This window comes from Cryphonectria parasitica (genome assembly GCF_011745365.1).
Source record: "Cryphonectria parasitica EP155 unplaced genomic scaffold M406scaffold_5, whole genome shotgun sequence".
NCBI classification, from domain to species: domain Eukaryota; kingdom Fungi; phylum Ascomycota; class Sordariomycetes; order Diaporthales; family Cryphonectriaceae; genus Cryphonectria; species Cryphonectria parasitica.
The window spans coordinates 3332632-3352040 of record NW_024468913.1 but is presented as its reverse complement, the minus strand read 5'-3'; the positions used below and the strand labels follow the sequence as shown (position 1 = coordinate 3352040).

At 52.4% G+C, this 19409-nt stretch overlaps 5 protein-coding genes across 5 annotated transcripts; 1 reads left to right on the top strand and 4 right to left on the bottom strand.

Moving 5' to 3' along the window:
• Window positions 1-1712: 1712 nt before the first annotated feature.
• M406DRAFT_258601 (GroES-like protein) lies at window positions 1713-2856 on the bottom strand (the record flags this gene model as incomplete). The annotated part of the gene is made up of 2 exons (XM_040917245.1): window positions 1713-2241; window positions 2306-2856. The coding sequence occupies 2 exons, from the start codon at window positions 2854-2856 to the stop codon at window positions 1713-1715; spliced, it is 1080 nt and encodes a 359-aa protein (XP_040775941.1).
• Window positions 2857-3491: 635 nt separating this feature from the next.
• M406DRAFT_346809 (cytochrome P450) lies at window positions 3492-6651 on the bottom strand (the record flags this gene model as incomplete). Its single annotated transcript, XM_040922223.1, has 3 exons — window positions 3492-4040; window positions 4167-5762; window positions 5842-6651. 3 exons carry the CDS (start codon window positions 6649-6651, stop codon window positions 3621-3623), a joined length of 2826 nt encoding a protein of 941 aa, XP_040775940.1. The 3' UTR covers window positions 3492-3620.
• A 1605-nt stretch (window positions 6652-8256) lies between these two features.
• M406DRAFT_260318 (MFS general substrate transporter) lies at window positions 8257-9567 on the bottom strand (the record flags this gene model as incomplete). Its single annotated transcript, XM_040917356.1, has 3 exons — window positions 8257-8861; window positions 8935-9438; window positions 9501-9567. The coding sequence occupies 3 exons, from the start codon at window positions 9565-9567 to the stop codon at window positions 8257-8259; spliced, it is 1176 nt and encodes a 391-aa protein (XP_040775939.1).
• A 1124-nt stretch (window positions 9568-10691) lies between these two features.
• On the top strand, window positions 10692-12258 carry M406DRAFT_278665 (uncharacterized protein). Its single transcript, XM_040918357.1, has 2 exons — window positions 10692-11528; window positions 11568-12258. The coding sequence occupies exons 1-2, from the start codon at window positions 11061-11063 to the stop codon at window positions 11985-11987; spliced, it is 888 nt and encodes a 295-aa protein (XP_040775938.1). The 5' UTR covers window positions 10692-11060; the 3' UTR covers window positions 11988-12258.
• Window positions 12259-15169: 2911 nt separating this feature from the next.
• Window positions 15170-17117, bottom strand: M406DRAFT_292237 (cytochrome P450; the record flags this gene model as incomplete). The annotated part of the gene is made up of 3 exons (XM_040919020.1): window positions 15170-16346; window positions 16386-16730; window positions 16834-17117. The coding sequence occupies 3 exons, from the start codon at window positions 17115-17117 to the stop codon at window positions 15299-15301; spliced, it is 1677 nt and encodes a 558-aa protein (XP_040775937.1). The 3' UTR covers window positions 15170-15298.
• Window positions 17118-19409: the final 2292 nt, after the last annotated feature.

Genomic DNA, 19409 nt, shown 5'->3' with positions numbered 1-19409 from the left:
AGGCGCTCGTCTCAATCAGGGGATGACCTTGAAGTAGTAGGACCCTTGTTTCTTCTGTCTCAGGGGCCAGTCCTTTCTCCAGATTTCACTCGCATCAACCACAAATTCTCCTACCGCGAACTCGACCGCAAGCAAAAGCGCACGTCCTTTCATCAAAGGGGTCGACCGAGGAGACAGCCCACAATCTCATCCATTTCTGAGTGTGTGAGAGAAAAACAAAGAGGTGTGCATTCCGACATTCCGATATTTCGACATTTCGTTACAGATTGATGTTATCATCTGCACTCCATACACACCTTCAAGTGTGCAAACTTTTTTTTTTTTTTTCATTTGGCTTCTTTAAATGAAGTCCACTGTTGTAGACGTGGCACTCTGATGTTGAGATCTACTTTACTAAGGTTTTGTGGCTGATGGAGACGAAGTTGATGAGCCCACCTGCCAGCCTATCGTTTGTGGATTTCCTTATTGCTGCGCCGCCACATGGCATGCGCAAGCGTACGTGCGTTTCATAGGCTCCACTCTACCAATTTATCTCGTGATAGCGAACTTTCAGCTCTCCTCAGAGACCTCGGCGACAAGTAGATACCAACGAAATGTTCGGCTTCTATCCTTAAATCGCCAAGTTTATGTGTTGTTTTCATGTCTTTGTCGTTCAGGGGGAACTACTGCAGACCGCAGAGCTTGTGTTTAATTTCATACCAGACATGTTGCAGCGGCGAGGCCGTGGCCCGGCAGTGGCGGCCGGTGTGGAAATTATTCTTCGTAACGCGTCCACACACACATACACGGTATGCACAAAGTGAAAGAGAAAGACGCCAGTTTGCTCGCCTAATTACCTTCGTATGGTCGGAACAGCCGCGACGTCCGCCTCTTGGTCCATGCGGATGGATGAGGAGGCGGAGTATCGGAATTGGCGAGCTCAGCTCAAAGATGATCGATAAGCTTCGTCGATCCACGACCCCTCCCATTTGAGTGTGGTGCACCGTGTGTCCTATGTGGGACTTGCGATCCAGTGCGCTGGGTGTGTGTGTATGTGTGCGCGTGAACATTGAACTCTGTCATATTCTCAGAGATGTGCAATTCATGCTTTTTATCCATGATCTGTCAATTCGCTGCTCTTTGTCACATATATTTGGAAAGTGAGCAAATGCAATGCAGCAATGGATCGGAGGTCATACACTCAGAGATTGGATGGTTTGCAGTTAGTACAAAAGAAGGATCGACATAGTCGTTAATCCTATTTACATGGACTAGGTTGCCTTTCATGCGCTTCTCACGAAGCTTCCACTGCCTTCGAAAACCTAGGTTCTGTCGGGGCCACTTCCGATGAGAGAACTTCATTGTCCTCACCGCATCCTTGCGTTACGTCTCGAGTCTGCCGCAACCCAAACTTGGACGACAAGTGTTGCACTGTGATAGGCTGTGCATTCACGTCCCCAAGACTTTTGACATTCGCCGCTTTTTCACAACACTTGTGCTAAGGCATTTGGGAACAGCACCAGCGTGGCCATCTTCATTAGGTTCAATATGTGATTTTAAGATTATATGGAATTGATGTTCTACGTGCTCCACGACAAGGCCTTGATCATGGACCATACGTCTCTCCAGCAAAAGCTCACCGACTCCAGCAGTGGTCCTTGCATGCATTGTGTTACTATAGGACCATACATAATTAATCCTGAGGCTGCGGTATGACATGACAACTGACAAGGTCAAACAGCATAGACCAGCTTATAGCCCGAAGAAGTCTGAGCACGCACCAAGTCAATGCCTCGTATCACCCCTGCCCATCCGCCATCCATGGACTTCACAGGATGTGTCGAGAACAATCCATCATCCATAAGCTTTTGGACTTGAGGAAACATATCGTTGGCCATCTGTCTGTCTTGAGGCTGAGCCTCCCTGCCATAGATCCCATCGAGGGCCACCTTCTTTCCGAACAAGGTCATGGCCATGCAGAATGATGGCTCAATGGTCAAAGCCCGCGTCGCAGTCACAGTCTCACGGTACGGCTCCAGAGAGACATAGCGGCCACCAGCCCGTCCAATAGCTGCATAGCATAATTGGGTTGTGTCTGCCTGCGAGACGCAATCTATGGCATAGGCCAAAGCGTTACCCGTATAGGAACGGATATCGACGGCGCAGGTGGGACTGTGGTAGTCAAAGACCTTTTCAGCGCCGAACTTCAGTGCCAGGTCATAGTTGGGCGGAGAACAAGTAGTTAGGACGCGCAGCCCCATCCTGTGAGACACCTGCTATTAGCTGATTACCAGGGGGGAAATAAAAGGAGTCAGCAGCGACTTACAGCTTCAGCAATTGGATCGTACGAGTGCCGGTAGCCGTGCTTCCACCCGCAATCAAGATGAAATCCTCAGCCCTGGAGGGATCGCGTGGATACAGAGGACCCGGCAGCTCCAGCTCGCGGAAGATGCACAAGAGCGCCGTGCCCAAGCCAATGCCGATAGTTGCCGCCTCCTCAAAGCTCATACTATCAGGAATCTTGAGCAGAAGACCCCCATCTGACGCAACATACTCGGAAAAGGCTCCAACCCCGGGCTCCATGGCGTTATTCCCGTGCACTGTGCTGGCCACGCGGTCTCCCACGGCCAGGTAACTCGGCGCATTGGGGCCCACAGCGACGATGGTGCCTGCGAAGTCGTGTCCATGAACTGCACCTATTGCGGGACTGAAGTCGAGGATTTTGGCGTCTACTGGGTTAATGGCCACAGCAGCGACTTTGATGATGGCTCCGTCGTCTCTCAAGGCTGGGACCGAGACATCATGTTGAACGGCGAGCTTTCCGGGTCCCTGGACAACGAGGGCTGTTTGCTGACTGGGGAGCGTGCTGGCGCCCATGACGGGTGTTGTATTATGACTGTTATGTCGGAGATGATGCTGTTGTGGCCTGAGTAGAGATGAGTGCTGAAACACTTTGGTTCGTTAAATGACCACCACTTCATCTCTATATTATAGATTTCTTCTGGTAATGTCGCTGCTGTATTTGCTGATCATAGCCAAGGCTTGTCGATCTATTAAACGTCGTCCGTCACCCGATCAGCCACAAAAGTTACATCCGGATGCAAGTAGAATCTTCAAGTGATTACTTGCGCTGGCGATGAAAATGGATTATCGGCGCGCCGAATAGACAGACGCCTCTGCGCGAAATACATAAAGGCACCGAAAATGTCGCGTCTGTGATCCAAGCCTTATCTCATGAGAATTCTGGCCAAGTCGCCGAATGTTCCTGGCTCACAAGCATCATTACTGAATTCCTTGGCCTTGGTTGAGACCATGGCGGACCCGTCTGAACATGGCTATTACTATCTCAAGAGGTTTCAAGGAACGTGAATACACTATAACTAGCACTCATTTGGAGGAACAGAAGTAACCGATAATCGCTCAAACGTGAGATACCATGTTAAGTGCAGCTGGTGAACAGGTGACAAGTAGAATTTCAAGACAGAGAACACATGTGGAAGTTCGGAGACCAATTGACGAAGTAAGTATGTACTTAGTAGATAAGAAACCATTATCTGCAAATCGTCTACGTGATTTCAGCAAAATAATGAACAGGTCATTGTAAAAGAATAAAAGGACTCAAGCCAGAACCAAGCCGAAACTCAGTAGACGTCCCTCACATACGATCCAGCTGTCTTGCATTCATCAAGCCACTCATCCGCTTCAATCTCATTCTTCCCTGTCTGATCGGCCCAGATGCGTTTCAATACATCTGCTGAGCTTCTTCCTAGCTTGGCTGCACTACCACAGACGTAGACCTTGCCTCCCCCTTGGAGCATATTCCAGACGCGGACTCGATCATCCCAAAGCGCATCGGGAACGTGTCGCCCCTGCTGACCGTCGCCAGGCTTGGAGAAGCACGGAACCACTTCCACCACGCCCTGTTTTCCCCATTCCTCGAGATCAGAGCGGTAGATGTAGTCTTTCTCACGATGGCGGCAGCCGAAAAAGAGCAACGCGGGTCCCATCTTCTGTACGCCTGTTTTCTTGATGGCGGCACGTTCTGCAATGAAGGCCCGAATCTACACGGTAAAATCGTCAGCAATAAAGGGCGGAAAGGGAGAGAGGGAGAACAAAAATGTTTTTTATGTCTTCCCCAGCCTCGATAGACGGGTACGACGAGAAGAAGGAAAGTGTTTGTTTCATACCGGCGCAATACCTGTTCCTGCGGCCAACATGATGATGGGAATTTCAGGATCAGACGGGAGGCGGAATCCGATCGTGTTCGGACGCACGACACATTGAACACGGTCTCCGGGCCTGCAGGCTGAGAGATGGGTGCTCACGACGCCGCGAAATGCGCCATGACCACTGGTCGCAGGTGCTTCGAGGACGTCAAAAGTTACGCTGGCGATGACGCCAGTTTCTTTGTCGTCTTTCAGTGGTGATGGTGGTGGTGAAGAGATGGAATATTGGCGAGGAGTCAATGGCAAGAGGAGGTCAATATAGACCCCATACGGAAGCGGCAGTCCAGGAACCTCCTCGAGCACATCAAGGATGGAGTATCGTTTCTCCAGAAGAGTCTCATAGACTGTTTCTTTCTGCATATTGAGTAGACTCTTCAGCTCAGAGCTGCCCTGCTCCGCCCACTGGGCAAGTGTCGAGAGCTGTCGCCTGGTGATGGGCGTGGCAAGCTCAACGCTCGTGGACAAGAAGTGACCCACGGCTGTTGGGTGCGCCGGGAGAAATGGTTTCTTGCTGGACTTGACGGTCATCATGTCGTGTCGTTCAAGATTGAATCTTGCCAGCACTCGCCTCACTGTCTCTTCTGGGCTCCGTCCTTGGATCACCAAGTAGTCACCTGAGACAAAGTTGCAACCGGGAGGAAGACGAAGCTCAACATGACGCTTCGCAGCGCCAACAGAAGTATCGGCTAGCTCGCGATTGGAGAGCACTGTTGCATTATTCAAGTCCTCGCCGCTCTGCGTCTGACGACGCGTCCCTGTGGCCTGGGAGTTTTCGATGGTGACATCCACGCCAACAGAGATTTGGTCCGCTGTCTTGTTGTCGGAAAGGCTTGTGCAGAGCTGAACACACCACTCTTCCCACGGCCCCATAATATCCAGCTTGACGTTGCTGTAGCCGGCATCCATGATCCGATCGGCACCAATTTCGGACAGCGTCTTGTCAACCAGCTTTGGGATTCGATGGAGTGTACTGGCCCAGTCACTGTTTCCGACGCCGAAGACGGCGTAGCGAGTGCCCTGGGGCAACTTGTAAGAGCCTCCAGCAAGTTTCTCAATCCATGCCACAAATTTTCTAGCATTGCTGGGTGGCTTGCCTTCATACGAGGCTGTGATTATGATGCAAGGCCGATCCGTCGGCAAAGCCTCAACCGCAGCATCCAAATCTCGTATGTCGACATCGAGTCCATACTCAGGAGCCTTCTCAGCTAGGTCATGGGCTAAACCTTCACTGGTTCCCATATTACCACCGATGAATACGCAGACGTGCTTGGCCTCGCCTGTCTGGCGAGCGGCACCTCTTGCACGCTGACGCGACTGGTTTGGCACACTTTCGGCAAAAGTTCCTCCCGGAATACCAATCATGAGATTTTTCTCAGGCCTACGGCGAGCCTTTATTCGGAAATCGGCCGGTTTAGTCGTCAATGTGCTTCTGATGACCAACTTATAACTTGGGTCGGCCTTCTGTACATGGAAGCGCTGTAGCACTTGTGAAAGATTGATGAGCATTTCTTGCTCGGCAAAACCTTGGCCGATGCATACTCGGGAGCCATTTCCAAACTGGCGAATTTGAAACGATAAATATTAGCCACAATAAACTGACAACATGAAAGGCCACAAATGGTAGAGGGAGACATACTGGCTTCCACGCGGTAGGAGGCAATGCCTCAAATCCCCCATCGAGCAGGCGCTCGGGGCGGAATTCGTCGGCATCGTCACCCCAGACCTTAGGATCGCGATGCAGGTGGCGCAGCAGACATGAAACAGACAAACCCTTGTTGATCAGATACTTTCCGCCCAGGATCGTATCCTTGGTGGCGTCTCGGTTGAGAATATTGACCGGCGAGTTCAGCCGCAATGATTCCTGGATGCATGCCTTGAGATATACAAGCTTCGGCAGCATGTCGATCGTGACGATATTGTCGCCGACAACTTGATCAACCTCTTGTTGTGCCTTGCGTAGGCACTCTGGGTTGTCGCATAGGTAATAGTAAACAAAGCTCAGCGATGAGGCTGTCGTATCGTACCCGGCGGCGAGGAAGGTAGAGATCTGATACCGGACGTTCTCGGTTGGTACCTTCTCCCCAGTCTCTTTGTCGACACCATATAGCAATACGTTCAGGAAGTCTGTCGAGGCAGCACCAGGTCTCGGGTTTGTCTCCCAGTCGCGCACAATCTGATCGCTCAGATCCCGCATCTTCTTCATGTTGACCTGCCGCTCCCTCTCTGCTCGGTAGAAGAGCAATGTGTTCAGGAACTGAGGCCGGTTGGCCCTCCTCCCACATTCTATCAGCCCTTCTGAGAGATTCTTGACAAAAGGGTGGACCTCTCTCATGTAGAACTCGTTGAAGCGTACGTTGAATGCACATAGGCCGATAGTGTCGAAGGTAAGTCGTGTGAAGGCATCGACGCACTCAATCTCGTTGTCGGGGCCGTAACGATCCCACATTAGAACCAGTTGAGAGCTGATCTCCAGCCTGTTTGAAGTTTCATGTGTCAGTGGAAACCAGCTATTGCAACCTGCTTAGGTAGATGTGGGCTCGACATACATATCATCAAACATGTTCCGTAACCCAAGTGGGCCTGTGCAGTTGTCAATACGTCTCTCTTGACCGCAGTAATTTCTATAGCGAAATTAACTTTCATGAACATACCAAATGACGGATTCAACAATCGCCTAGCTATACCCCAATTCTTCTCCCCAGAAAAAGCGGTGACCAGACCATCACCGCCACCCAGATTTCGCAGCTCTAGCTGAGCCTTGGACGGCTGCTTGACCCATGTTTCCTCATCCAGCATCTCACTGAAGAGATCATGATTGCCTACGAGGACCCTGCGACCCTGGAGGTCAACCTCGAAGATTGGGCCATGGTTGTCCATGAGCCTCCAGAGAGAGCTGACGGGAAAGTCCCGATCAATCTCAGGAAGATGTCCCAGGAGACCGAAATACTTGGTTGGTGGTCGAGGTATGTCCTCCAGCTTGTTTCGATCCATGCCTGAAAATGGGCACTGCGGCTGGTCATGCTCATTGACGAGACTCGCCATGATTGCGTATGAGGGACTAAAGACCCGATAGTGTTCTATAAGCACTCAAATGATGGGGTATACCGAGGGAATTCAACGAAAAATAACGCAAAATTGTGTATAAAATTTTGGACCATTTCATGAGAGCTACTTGGAGTAGTGTTTGTTTAAGTCTGAATGTGTCTCGTAAAACCATGTCAGATAATGGACACACTTTACTAGCACCGAGCTCCGAAGGTTTCCTCTCAGAGTGGACAGGATGCGCAGCCAGGAGTCTCCCAGTCTCGATTCACCTCAGATGACGAATCAACTATCAGCCCGTCCCGACAACGATCAGAGTTACGTAGCAGAGTCGGAACTAGGCTTACGACTATGATGTTATTCGGAGCTACCTTATCTAGGACTTCAAAAGAGAGCACCGTGTTGCGGCTTATTCTTGTGACTTTCACTTTTCGTGATGGCGCCGGCTGCATCTCGTATTGTATGTAACACAAAGGTACGCAAGACCGAAGTGGCGCACCTACGCCTATATGTAACATTAATTCACCGAATTTTTTTTAAGTGAGATCACCGAATAATATGCTTAACAAACCGAAATTTTGACTCTTATGGCAAAAATTGTTGCTGCAGGAGAAAAAATTCTTCGCTGGAAAGAAAAGTGAGATAGGAGGAGCTTTTCGCCTGAGGCGATTGTGGATAGGCAAATGTTGACTGGAAATCATAATTTTACTAGAGTAGAAATGCGGAGCTTTGCATTTAGTAGTCTCATGTTTGGCACTTACACGACAACGCAGAATGTCAGTACAGAAAATGGACATGAATGTATGTATGGGAACTGTTCATGATATTCGGCTGCGTCTAATAATTGATTTGGCCAAGTAATGTTAAACAACTATCTCGAGGATGTCTTGACCGGATGTCCGACTACTTGTAAGGTGTGTTGGCGGCCTCTTTGCACATAAAAAAGCTAGGATAGACTGTGTCTGGGCATTGTAGTCGTCGTGATGACTGAATGTAGTTGGTGACCATGTCACGCTGTGATCTTCTTCCCAGAGTCCTCTATGCCCTCCTTATCCGCAGCCCTGGACTCTGCGACCCCAGACGGATCAGCCAGCTTCTCTTTGGGCTTTTGGAGCTTCTTCCAGCCCATACCCCAAGCAGCAAACCATGCCACAACACCGGCTCCAGCCTGCAGATAAAATGTATGATCCAAGCTCGTCGAGAACGCCTTCAACACACCGGGAAGCTGTTGAGGAGTGACGACCTCGCGGAAACGAGTGGCGCCCGCAGCAATGACCAGCTCAGCGCTGACGCCCGGCGCGTATTTTTGTATCTCCGTCGTAAGACTAGTGTCGAAGACGGTGTTGTATAGCGTGAGGAAGACGGTGGGACCAATGTATTGGCACCAAACGGCAAAAGCCATCGCCTGGGACATTTCCTCTTGTGAAACCACTGCCTGGATGGCCATGAGGGGCATTTGCAGAGCGATGCCTCGACCAAGACCAGTGATGATCGAGAATCCGACCCATTCGCCAGTTGGCGTGTCGGGCTGGAACAGGGAGAACAAGCCACTGCCAATGGCACCCAGACTGCCTCCCACAAGAGCAAAAGGGGGCACATAGCCAATTTTCGATACTGCAATTTGTGTAAATAAAGCTTCAGTGGAAATAGAGAGAAAAAAGAAGGGGGGGGGGGGGCAAATCCTTACCTAGAGTACCACCAATGACTGCTGAGGCGAGTTGGGGCAGGACAATCGGCAATAGGTACACACCACTCAGCACGGCGCTGACCCCCTTCACACCCTGGTAATAGATGGGAAGGAAGTAGGTGGATCCAAAGACTGTGGCCATCATGAATGCGTAGTTGGTGCCGCTCATCCATACAGTTCTTCGCCTAATAATGGACATTGGAAGGAGGGCATCGTCGCCCTTGTGGTGGTTCCAAATCACCCAGACAATGAATGTTACGCCAGAGCCACAGAACAAACCGATGACCTGCGACGAGTTCCATGCGTATTGATTGCCGCCATACTGCAAAGCGAGAAGCAGCATTATAATGGCAGGAGCGAGAATGGCAAAGCCGAACAAGTCGAGGTGTTGATGAAGCTTGGGCAGGACGGACATTGGCTTCGGCTTAGGGAGCTGGTCGGGAATGCGCATCAGCAGGAGAGGAATGCCCACCAGAGCGGCGAAAGGAAGGTTGATGTAAAAGCCTATAACGACTGTTAGATCTCATTACACCTTGTTTTTTCAAGTTTTAATTGTGTTCACCTACACCATCGCCAGGTATAGCCAGTCGTAAAAGCACCTCCAACCAGAGGGCCGCAGATAGGTGCTATCATAAGTAGGGACGGTAACACATCAGACAACCTGTGACAAGTAATCAAGACCCTCTCCAGGCAGGGCAGCCTTGGGTTGGTATTCAGTCTACAGTCACAGTGATGTTTCCGGAGCCCCAGCCCACATTATGGAAAATTTGAGAGACGAGATCATCCAACGGATGAGACCAGAACACTGTCATCCTGGAACACATTTGACAGGGTGAGTATGCCCACAGTAACAGCAACAACAACAACAACAAGAACAACGCAGGGTAGTGGATGGGCCAAGAAGATCCACCGGACATGATCTGGACCTCTCTCCTCGTCTGTTGAGTGGGCGACCCTCTGCCACATTTTTTCTTTGAGTGCTTGCATTGCATCAACTGAAAAGCGGGGGTACACACACACACAGAGAGAGAGAGAGGGGGGGGGGGGGGAAAGCCCTGCACTAACTAAGGTAATGCGGTCCTCCTGCAGGTTGACCTGGCCCCCCTCACCATCAGTCAAGAGAACCATGCACGTTGCATGATCAATATACGTTCGAACACGTTTACTACTGTACAAGGACAAGGTGGTAGGTGCAACCGTTCGGTGAGGAGGTGAGAATTAAAAGTGAAGAGGAGGGGTGGAGTGGTAGTGGGAGGGGACAAGGCTCAGGCGGTGTCGCTTGGGAGGGGGAGAAGGAGAAAAAAGGTTCGGATGTCCTCTTACTATAGAGAGAGTATGTACAGGCGTACTCAGGTACATCAACCTTTAACCTCGATTCACATCAACAACAACATGTCAAGAGACCAGGGTGTCGAGGGGAGAACCTTGAGCCCCCAGGGCCTGGTCAGGGCTATTGCTGTTCACCAGTGCTCCACCCTTGGGCGCAGGTACTCTGTACCCGAGTGGGTCCCCCCATCTTGGGCCCCCTGCCCCCCCCTCTGGGCCCCTTCTGCTGGCTCTCACTCTCCTCCAACCTTCTGTAAAATAGGCGGCCATGGTCGAACCCTTAAGTGCGGGTGACTTAATGACCACCCCCCCCCTCCTAATAGCCAAGCCGCTCCCGCCCATCCCAAGTTCCTTCTCCCCCTTCCTACACAGTACTAAACCAACCCGTTGCCGCCCGTTGTCCTGCACACCTCCTACAACAACACCAGCCACTGAAAATAACATTATTCACTGCCACCACGACCAATTCTCACCGGATTTGATCGCGCATTTGCCTCATAACACATTGCGAATACTCTAATCACATACTACACACCTTCTCTGTGCCGCGCAACCCTCTCCTGCCCGGCGCATTCTCCCATCTTGACTCATTCTCGCCTTTGTCGCAAACAACAACCCAGTCGCAACCTTTCTTCGCACACCTTCGCAACCCAAATCGTAAGGTGATCGCGCATACACAAGCACACATTCCCTGGCGCTTCAAGAATACCGCGCGACCCTTTTTCGAGCCACGAAACTACGTCTGCGCACAACGTCATCGCATCACGTCGCATCGCATCGCATCGCACCACACCGCCACCATGCTACTACCGTCGGCTCTCACCTGCGACACATCGCAGCCGCGCCTGCAGTCCGCACTCTTCATTTCGCCGCCCTCGAGCCCACAGCCCTTCTCGACCCAGAGCGCCATTGGCAACCTGATCAACTCGTGCCGCAACTTGCATAGCCTGCTCTCCGGCCCCGCGCCCAACACTCACCTGCCGTCGCCGCCACTCGCCAACAGACCCAGCCCCGCGCGCAGGCTGCGGCGCCGTGAAGCTAAGCCCGCTGCCACTGGGCCTATCGCTCTGGGCCAGTCCGAGTTGCCCCGGTACAGGATCAAGAAGCGCGCGCCACCCCCGCGCGGCGTCAACAAGAGGAGGAGGGCCGTCGAGGACGACCTGGGAAGGAGCGACAATGAGGATGAGGACTCGGACGACGACCGGGCGGAGGAGAAGAACATGAACAACCACATCTTTGGCGAAGCACAGAAGTCCGAGGACGGTGGCGTCTTCGTCTTCAGGGGCGCACAGCCACCCGCTGAAAAGTCGCCACGTGTGGCACCATCGACGCCCAAGAGGCAGCGCATTGCACCGCCGGACGTCCCCCGTGGGCTCACCCGGGAGGACTTTCACAAGATCGGTATGCCGCCTCAGCAAGAGGGAGAGGAGAGGAGTGTTTCTCAACTAGGCGGCATGGCCATGGAGACCGGCGAGCAGCAGCAACAGCGCACTGGCGTGCAGTGGAGCACGGAGGACGACTCCAAGCTGGTGGAGATTGTGCTCGAGAAGGTCAAGAACCTCGATTTGTCCAACGAGGTGTGGGAGGACTGCGTGCGAAACCTGCCCGGGAGGGACTACAACAGCGTGAGCTCGCGGTGGAAGAGCCTCATCAAGAGCGAGAGGATAGGACTACAGAACAGGGGGAGGAGTAGCAGGAGGAACAACAGGCTGCACGGGACATGGTGATCATCATCGTCACCTGTCTTTTTCCTTCTGGCTTTTCTTTCCCTTTCTTCCATTCTTTGACCTTTTTGGCTTCCTTATCTCTTCTACTTATAGCTATACTTCTTATTATGTGATGGCACCCAGGCCACTCAAGGGACTTTGGCGTTAGCGTTTTCAGATGAGGCACGATCTCTCTACTTCTTCTTCGTTTATAGATACTCTCATGCCATGCCTCCTCTTGCATGCGCTGTTCGAGCCAATTTCGGTAGCTGAATTCAGCACACATACACACAAACCAAACCATCTGTGAACTCGATTGTCAACTTTGCACCCCCTCCCCAATTACGGATTCCGGAGCCATGCCCCCAACCCGCCCATCTTCGTGAACAATGGGGTTGACTACCTCTATTCTTGTCCATCTCATTCCGGTCCCGCGGGAGTGCTAAACAGAGACTCTGGCGGCCGTCTTAATTTTTCTTGGTTATAATAAACATACCCGCTGCCCAGCTTGCCCATACGGTAAGGATGGGTAAATAAGCTCTCGAAATTTGCTTTAACGACTCAAGGGCGAACTTGTGTCTGCCAGCCCTTGACTTTGACCTGACCGCTCCTATTCAGTCGCAGCAAGACATAGACGCGAGATTTAGACCACAAAACGTCACGTCCAAGCTTACCCGAATCCCTTTCTGGGACGCATGACCATCATGATTACCCCACAAGGCCTCGACCGCACGAAGTCACATTCAATCGACGCCAGCAGATCATCTCTCCTGCCCTCTCCAGCGATAGCAGGAGGGGTTTTAATCAAAATGACTTGCATAAACTAATCCGGATCAGAGACCTGCCTCGGCACGCGAGAGGATCGGGATGATGAACATGAGGGGGAGATTTCAATTAATGACCTGCAGGACGGGATGAAAGAAGGGGGCCTGAGCGCCTTCTTCTCTGTCTCTCATCCTTCTCTCTGTTTCTCATCCATCATCATCACTTCAGCCGTGTGTGTGTGCTTTCCTCCATCTTTGGTTGGCTGGGTTGGTCGGTTGGCGCAGGGACGGCATGAAGGAAGGGGAAGTGAGTGAGTGCGTGCATGCAGATCGGGCCATGCAGGTCTCATGTCAAGTCCTCGTCCTGCAACAGACACACAGTAATCCATCTGCAGGGCGGGTCATATGATCGACGCTGAGCGACTGATGGGAAAGGGGAGCGGGAGATGGAGTGGGAAGAAGAGAAAGACACACAACACACATATACACACAGAAAGAGGGGTGGAGAGACAGAGAGCGGCAGAGAAAGAGAGAGAGAGAGAGAGAGAGAGAGAGAGAGATTGCAGAAGCAAGTATGTTCGAGCTCCCAGTCAGCCCTCGGCCCGATCAGGCTGTTCCTTGCGCAACACAGCACCGCACAGTACCTGATGATGGCCAGATCCTTCCTAGCCCGGGTCGCGGGGTTCGAGTAACTAGGGTCCTTCTCTCTTCTTCAAGATGCCATGTTTTATGTATGATTGGGTGACTATGTATGCGTCTCTGGCTATGACTGATGCTGCCAGCGAGGCGAGGCGTGCGCATTGGGGGTTCCCATCGAAAGGAAGGAGAGGACACCTCCCAAAGGGTGATGAGCAATCCCATCACAAAGGAGCCTGCCGCCGAGGCTCGCGGGCAAGACCAACGAGAGTCATGAGAAAGTGCAGGCGGCAAGTGCCTAGTGCGCACTGCCCATTTCACCTTCCCTCAGTCCACCTCGCCCGAAATTGGCCCTGTTCTGACATGTTCTTTCCTCCTTTTCAGCATGTTGACAAGAACAGTCGGGATGGGGAAAATGGGACATGGCTCATTGACCTCCATCATGAGACTAAAGATCGCGCGACTCTGCGCCGTCGCCCTTGACACTGACACTGACCAGGGCCCAAGACACGGGAGAACGACGAGAGACACAGGTCCGCATTTTCGCCATTCGAGATCTCACACATGCAGCAGTACCATATTTCTTGTCCTTCGTCCAATGTGGGAACGATAGAGTCCTGCCGAGTCGGCCGCGTTGCTATTTGGATCGAGACAAGGCCTCTCCCTCTTCTCCTTGTAGAGGGGTGGGAGTAAGTGGTGATAGCGCCCAAAGGCACAATGTTTTGATGGAGATACGGTTAATCGTATAGTCTTTAGGAATATCGATACATCGGCGAAGTCTGGGAGGCTCGGCTCGCGCAGCACGGCCTGAGTCTTGCAGCACAGAGCTGCCAGGTGGAGACACAGAAGAAGGCTGATGTGATGTGGGAACCTCGTTGAGGGGTCCCGCACAGGCACACACACGCACACGACTCGACGTCGACAGACGGACGGCTCCAATATAGCGGAACCAAGATGGAGATGGCTCCCCCTTGCCTCTACTGCCATCTACAAAGACACACACACACACACACACAAAGTCCACCCTGTGACCTAACCCAAGAGGGATCAACCTGGTCCGCCATCATCGTTTGTTCCCTTGCTCGATCGATCGCATACAGAAGAGAGAGGGAGACTGCGTGTGAATAGTCGGTCAGTTAGCCAGTCAATCAGTCTTCCCTGCAATATCGTGGAGGGCACTTCCAGCGGCATGCCCGTCTGGAACAACCCTCCCCCCCCCTCCCAATATCCCCCTTTGGAAGTTTGTCTGGCTGGAGACGGTGGAGATACTGTGGGTGACACCCTGGAAGCAATGCACACCACCTCTGTCGACGTGTCCCCGGCGTCTGTGCTTGTGGGTGGGAAAATGCTCGGGAGAGGATGCACGCACGGAGCGGCTTCCCCGCCAGCTCTCGCGGCAAGGAATTCGATCATACCATCTTGCTTGAAACGTTGTTGTCCTCCTTGCGTATCCAAGGTGCAATGACCCTCATGCTTGGGTGGATGCTAGATCTCTCGGTGAACATCTCCTGAGTCTCGTGGTCCACCGGTGGTGTTCCCACTCTCTCTGGCCCGAACGCATCAGAGGTGTTTCGATTCAGTTCCCCCTCGTCAGAATACCAAAGGACCAAGTCTGGACTAAAGCCAAATCCATCCTGTGGTAGGTGACCAGGATGGGATTGGATAGTGGAGGTAACGTAATGTCGTGGAGGCTGCATGGAGTCAATCTGGCGTCGATCTTGTTTGTCCCTGGAGAAATGAAGGAGAGAGATACAGTATACGGTTCTTCATCATTTGGGAGCCACGAGGAACAGCAAAGAAACTCACGCCATGACGAGGTTCATTATTTCTGCCGGGTGTTAAATAATTACTACTGATTCTGGGTGTTAAGGCCATTCATCCATTACCCTGCTTCTATCGCCAACCGCCACCATCACCGCCCATAACCGTCCATCACCATCCATCCAGTACCCTCACCTTCACATGCATTCCCTTGGCCGGTCTCGATGTCACTCCAGACTTGATCTCGAGCTTGTCCTCGTCGCCATCCTCGGGGTACCTCAGCTCAAACTCCATCTTGCCCACCAGCGCCGCGAGCAAGCACGCGAACTCGGCCCTGGCGAAGCTCGACCCGATGCAACTCCTCGGGCCGTGCAGAAACGTCATGAAGGCATAGTTGCTCGTCGCGCCCCCTGCCGCGGCGCCCTTGTCGCCGTCGTACTTGGGCAGCCACCGGTCTGGGTTGAACTGCCGCGCGTCTGGGCCCCACAGTGCCAGTTCCTTGTTGACCGCGCTGGCGCTCAGCACAATCCTCGTTCCCTTGGGCACGGGATGCCCCTGGATCGTCGTGTCCACCGCTGCCTCGCGAAATGTCATAGGCACGGGGGCGTAGTACCGCAGCACCTCGGAGCACACCGCGTTGAGGTATGGCATGCGGTCGACGTCCAGGCTCGAGATGGTCGCAGCGGCATCGCCACCGTCCACGCCCGGTAACCGCTCTCTCACCTCGCGCCGCAGCCTCGCCTGAACCTCTGGGTACCGGCACAACAGGTAGATGGCCCACGTCGTGCTGCTCGCCGTAGTCTCGTGGCCCGCGGCCAGAAACGTCATGAGCTGGTCAACCAGATTCTCATCCGTGAACCCGCCGCTCTCGAGCGCCACGCTCAGGATGTCCACATCCGCCCGCTCCTTTTCGCGTGCCATCCTCTCCTTCTTCTCGCGAATCAGCTCCGCGCACGTCCGCCGGATCGTGATGCTCGCGCCGCGCATGTCCGAGTTGCGCTGGACGGGAATCCGGCTCACCACCCACGACGGGAGGAGGAGCCCCAACATGTTGAGCAGCTGCGCCCCGCGGGAGGGCTTGAACACCGTCTTGTATGTCTGAAAGAGCGGGCTGGTCGGGTCTGCTATGGCGCCGAAGTCTCGGCCTAGGCCTGCAACGCCGATGATGTCGAGTGTGATGCGGGATGCCCAGCTTGAGATCTCGAGGAAGCCTGCCTTGCTGGCGTCGGAGACAGCTGACTTCTCTGGATCGGAGGACGACGAAGAAGGATCTTGTGCGGCGTCGAGCTCGATCTGCCGCGCCATAGCATGCACACCCTCGCGGGATTTGGCCCAAAAGATTGGATACAGGTCCTTGATGTGGCGAAACGCAAAGGCCGGCATGAGGTTGCGCCGTTGCGTCTTGTGCTCGTCGCCCTCGGCCATGAGAATGCCGAAACCCAGGACGCGAGACAGGGCGAAGCGCACCGAGGAGGGCTTGCAGAATTCGTAATTCTTGGTCACGAGGACCTCGGCCAGCGCCTTGGGCGAGATGACCAGGAGACGCTCCTGGTTGAGGAGGCCCAGGTAGCGGATCACGCCGTTGTGTGGTACAGTGGCGGCCCTGTTTTTGGATTTGTGTCACTCCCGCGTTAGTACATATGCATAATGAAATATGTATATATCTACAAGGGGGGGTGGTAAATTCTCGAAAATATTTATCATACCATTCTTGCATAGGGGAGCCGTTGGGGAGAGCTTTGATCTTTGCCCACTGCCCGTTGTACCAAGACAGGTTCTTAGGTTCCGGCAGGTCGCGAAGGGGCGAGAAGACCTTGGGCCATAGGATCACCTTCCAGAACGCCCAGCCGAAAAAGCTCACGACCCAGCTGCCCACAAAGTAGCTGACAAAGGACGCCGTGGACCACTGCGGGTGGAAGGCGGTTGTCGCGACGTAGCCCGCGACGGCGGATATTGCCGTCATAACCTGCCATGGCGAGGGTGACGACATGATTTTGATCGATGCGTACGTGCCACGGTTAAAGTTCAAGTATGTATGTTATCAATAGTGACGTAGCGTGGCGGCTGCTATGGCCTCGTCTTGCCGTGTGTCTGGTGTGTGCGAGAGAGAGGAGGGAACACTGATTTTTGTGGTAGTCGTAGTCCTTTTATATGTGTGTGTGTGAGTGAGTGAGAGAGAAAAGAGGCGATGTTGGTTGGTTCACCAGGGCCGGGCCAGGTGAATGGGTCTCCGTTCTTTTTAATCCTCCAATCCGTTAGGCATACAGCGAGTATGCGTCAATTAGTGTGTGTGCACTTTTATACGACTCGTGGTGAAAAGAGGTGTGTGCTACGTTTCTATTATGAAGACTTGGGAATACAATGGTCCCGATAGGACAGAAGACGCAGAGTAAGTGACTTTGGTCTGAACACTGGGTGTGGGGGGGACGGACCCGGAGACGGAGTTTAACTTCTCTGACGAAGGCCGTCTTATTGCACCTTTCAGACGAGAGAGAAAGAGAAGTGTGTGAAACTGTGCAAACAGGCTGGACTCCCACGAAAGAGAAGAGAGAGGAAGAGAAGAAAAGAAAAAAAATAAAGGGCCCGGAAAAAAAAAAAAGCAAGGAAAAAGAGGTTCAAGTTCCAGCACAACAGGATAAACCAAAACAGGACGGGAATCAGAAATCCTCGTTCACATGATTGAAATAAGTATACAGAGCGAGAGATTTCCCCCTCACCTCTTCTTTTCTTCCAGGGATAGGGAAGGCTTTGCTGGTGTCGCCTCTACGGACCGGACGTTTCAAGATCGCTGCGGTGAGGCTAATTGAATACCCGTGCCCGTCCGTGGTGATACTACTACTTGTTATAAATGTAAGGGGGGGGGGGGGAAGTGAGGAACACTCCTTTCGCATGGCCAGTCTTTCTTTGGCCTAGGGATTTTTTTTAACGATGTGCTTACCCTTCTTTGCTCCTTCCCCGTCCCCCTCTTTTTTTTCTTCTCGTTATCTCTTGTTTTCTTTTCCCCCTTCCTGACGGATCCCATGTTGGTCCGTTTCCCACCTTTTTCTTGGTGGCTCCCCTCCCCCCCCCTAAACCCGAAAACGAGATCGATCGTCTTCGCAACACTAAACCGTTTCTGGAAAACGGAGATCTACTCTTTTTCTCCTTTCGATTCCTCCACACACGTGGACACGAGTCTTGCTTGCAACCGAGATTCTTTTGCTTTGTGGATTACCTATTGCAGTAGTAGTTGTTTGGTTCATTAATATAATATGCACATACTACTAATTCGTGGGGAAGGGGGAGGGGGGAGGGTTGGGTAGTAGTGGGCCTAACTCTGATTAGCGATTGCGACCCCATAGTTTAGCAGCTGCTAGTGTAAGAGGAAAACCCTGGGGGCGAAAGGAAGAGAGAGAGAGAGAGAGAGAGAAACATCATCCTGTCGGAGAACGGCCTAACCCTGGAGACATTTCTCGGCTACTTTTCTTTTTTGCTTACTCTCTCGGTTTACCTCTCTCTCTCTTTTTCTTCTTCTTTTTTTCTTTCTGGGTTGGGATTGCGGCGGCTGAACTTTTGTAACTCACTCGCTCGAAAACCCGCCTTCTCCAAGTCGACAAGTCTACTATGGTACTGCGAGTACCTACTTGATTACTTGAGCAGTGGCGCATTGTGATCACCACCCACACCCACACCTACACTGAGCTCCTCCTCGAAATGGACTACGGTCACGGTCCGGACCCGTAGACTCCCGTTCTCACATTCGGGGTTCGGTGTTATCAGGCTGTGATGGGGAGGGGGCCTAGGAAAGAAGGAGGTGGGGGGGGGGGGGGGGGAAACAAAGAAAGCTCATTTGTATACGTTTGAATGTGCCGTCATAAACTTCAGCAGAATTTGGTTGAGGGGAGACAGAATCGTATCCCATATCAGAGTAAGTCTGTCTAGTGTTTCCAGGTTACAGAGAGAGGCAGCATCGCGCATTGTAGCGGCGTGGACGTACTATGCGCATATGTGACAACGAATTTGCACAGTTGGGTCAGGCGGGAAACTTTTCCAAATTAGTGATGCGAGATTTTTTCTTTTTCCGGAATTTATAAGCATTATGATTTAATCTTGATATTCTGTCCTGAATTATCGGGCTCCCTAAAGTAGTGGTGATGGCAATTGGTATGTATGTGTGTTTGGGTCCTCTTTATATACTCTCTCCCTCTCACTCTCAAGAGTTTGGTCTCTGAAAAGATAGCCAGCCCATGTCCCAATCGCTAAATCCATAATGCCCAGACCCGCCTCGGCCGTGACCTCTTCA